The sequence below is a fragment of the Olea europaea genome, chromosome 20 (assembly GCF_002742605.1).
Source record: "Olea europaea var. sylvestris chromosome 20, O_europaea_v1, whole genome shotgun sequence".
Classification (NCBI taxonomy): Eukaryota; Viridiplantae; Streptophyta; class Magnoliopsida; order Lamiales; family Oleaceae; genus Olea; species Olea europaea.
The window spans coordinates 1,947,146-1,948,718 of record NC_036256.1 but is presented as its reverse complement, the minus strand read 5'-3'; the positions used below and the strand labels follow the sequence as shown (position 1 = coordinate 1,948,718).

Genomic DNA, 1,573 nt, shown 5'->3' with positions numbered 1-1,573 from the left:
GGAGAGATGGCCTTGGTTCAGAAATTACAAGAATAAGAGGGACAAAAGGCTATATGGCTCCGGATTGGGCACTGAACCACCCTATCACTGCAAAAGTTGACGTCTATGGATATGGAGTTGTAGTCCTGGAGATCATAAAGGGAGTTAAGCTCTCAAATTGGGTGGTAGATGATGCTCAAGATCATGAAACTCCTCTTAAAAATCTGAGCAGGACAGTGAAGGAAAAAGCTCAGTGTGGAAACTCATCTTGGGTAGAGAGCATAGTGGATCCAAGATTGGAAGGGAAGTTTAGCAGAAAACAGGCAGCAACACTGATTCAAGTAGGGCTTTCTTGTGTAGAGGAAGACAGAAGCAAGCGGCTAACAATGGCTTCAGTCGTCCAAATGCTCATGGAATGCGACGATGAAACAGAACTCAAAATTATAGACAAACTGGAATTGATATATTAGTCTTCCACTTTTTCATTTCTGCAAATGCTATTAGAATAGTGAGTCTTGGCAAATAAGAAAAATGAAGAGCTATTCCAAGCTCTAATCTGCTTTGTATTTTTGATTGATATTACAAGTCCTTAAAGTGAGAATATATGCTTGTTGTTTTTAAGTAGGTGTGAGCCCTCATACACATTTACTGTCGAATGAGAAGAAAGTACCTATTCAAGTTGTTACTATTCAATACTAAATTTTCAATCTTAATATTTGAAAAGTTTAAATTAAATTTCTACTATGAATTGCAACTTTGTCAAAATATTAAGGCATTTAGGTATTTTGTGCGTCGAATTTACTGAAACAGTTGGTCAATCTCCTTGTTCTGCTATATATAGAAATTCCATCCCAGTTTCTGAGATATACTTTTGTGGGGGATTTTGGTTTGAGTATTTTGTACTATTTCATTGTTTTATTCTAGTAGTATGTATGTTGTTTTATCATGACAATTCTTTCCACAAAGTATCTTCCTCGGAAAGCTGACTTATCTTGTTTCTCCCCTTTGTTCAATGAAAATAAAAATAGAAAATACACAACTTTGAATGGGCATACAGTCTAACTCTAGTCAATGTAAAGAATAAAACTGAAGAAAAATGAAAATTACACCTTAAATTGTGCATTCTCGTCATGTTCCTAGTCATTATGTGTCGTGTAAGATTTTTTGTTTTGTTTTTGCGAATGGTCCACTTTCATACTCACTCTCCTCTTCGGGGTACGCCAGCCTATGTCCAAAGGAGGACATCATCCTCCTCAAACTTTTCTTCATGTTTATATATTAGACAAGATAGCAGATACTGTAAACGTTTTATATTTTTAATGGTCCATCATTTCCCTCATTTACTGGATATTAAACACCATCTCATAATCGTCTATTTTCCCTAACCGTTCATATTTCATAACTCCTTTGATGGGAAGGAATTTATAAACGAAAGTAGTGGCATTGGTCCCCGAGTCGAGACTTTCACGAAATTGCACCATCGCAAAGAGTTCTTGAAGACTTGGAAGCACCAAACATAATCTGAAATTTTTGGTATTTTGAAGATCAATGGCTGGAGGTTAGTTCCTGTTATTTATTTTCGCATTTGATCTAT

The 1,573-nt window shown here is 35.9% G+C and overlaps 1 protein-coding gene across 2 annotated transcripts in view; it reads left to right on the top strand.

The window, feature by feature from the left end:
- Positions 1-660, top strand: part of LOC111369373 (putative receptor protein kinase ZmPK1) — a 3,737-nt gene extending 3,077 nt beyond the window's left edge. The window contains exon 2 of one of the 2 annotated variants that reach the window (XM_022990860.1): positions 78-660. In XM_022990860.1, coding sequence (XP_022846628.1) covers positions 78-449 — 372 coding nt within the window. In that variant the 3' untranslated portion in view covers positions 450-660. The remainder of the gene's footprint in view (positions 1-77) is intronic. The other variant, XM_022990861.1, reaches the window with a different exon arrangement.
- The last annotated feature ends 913 nt before the right edge of the window (positions 661-1,573 follow it).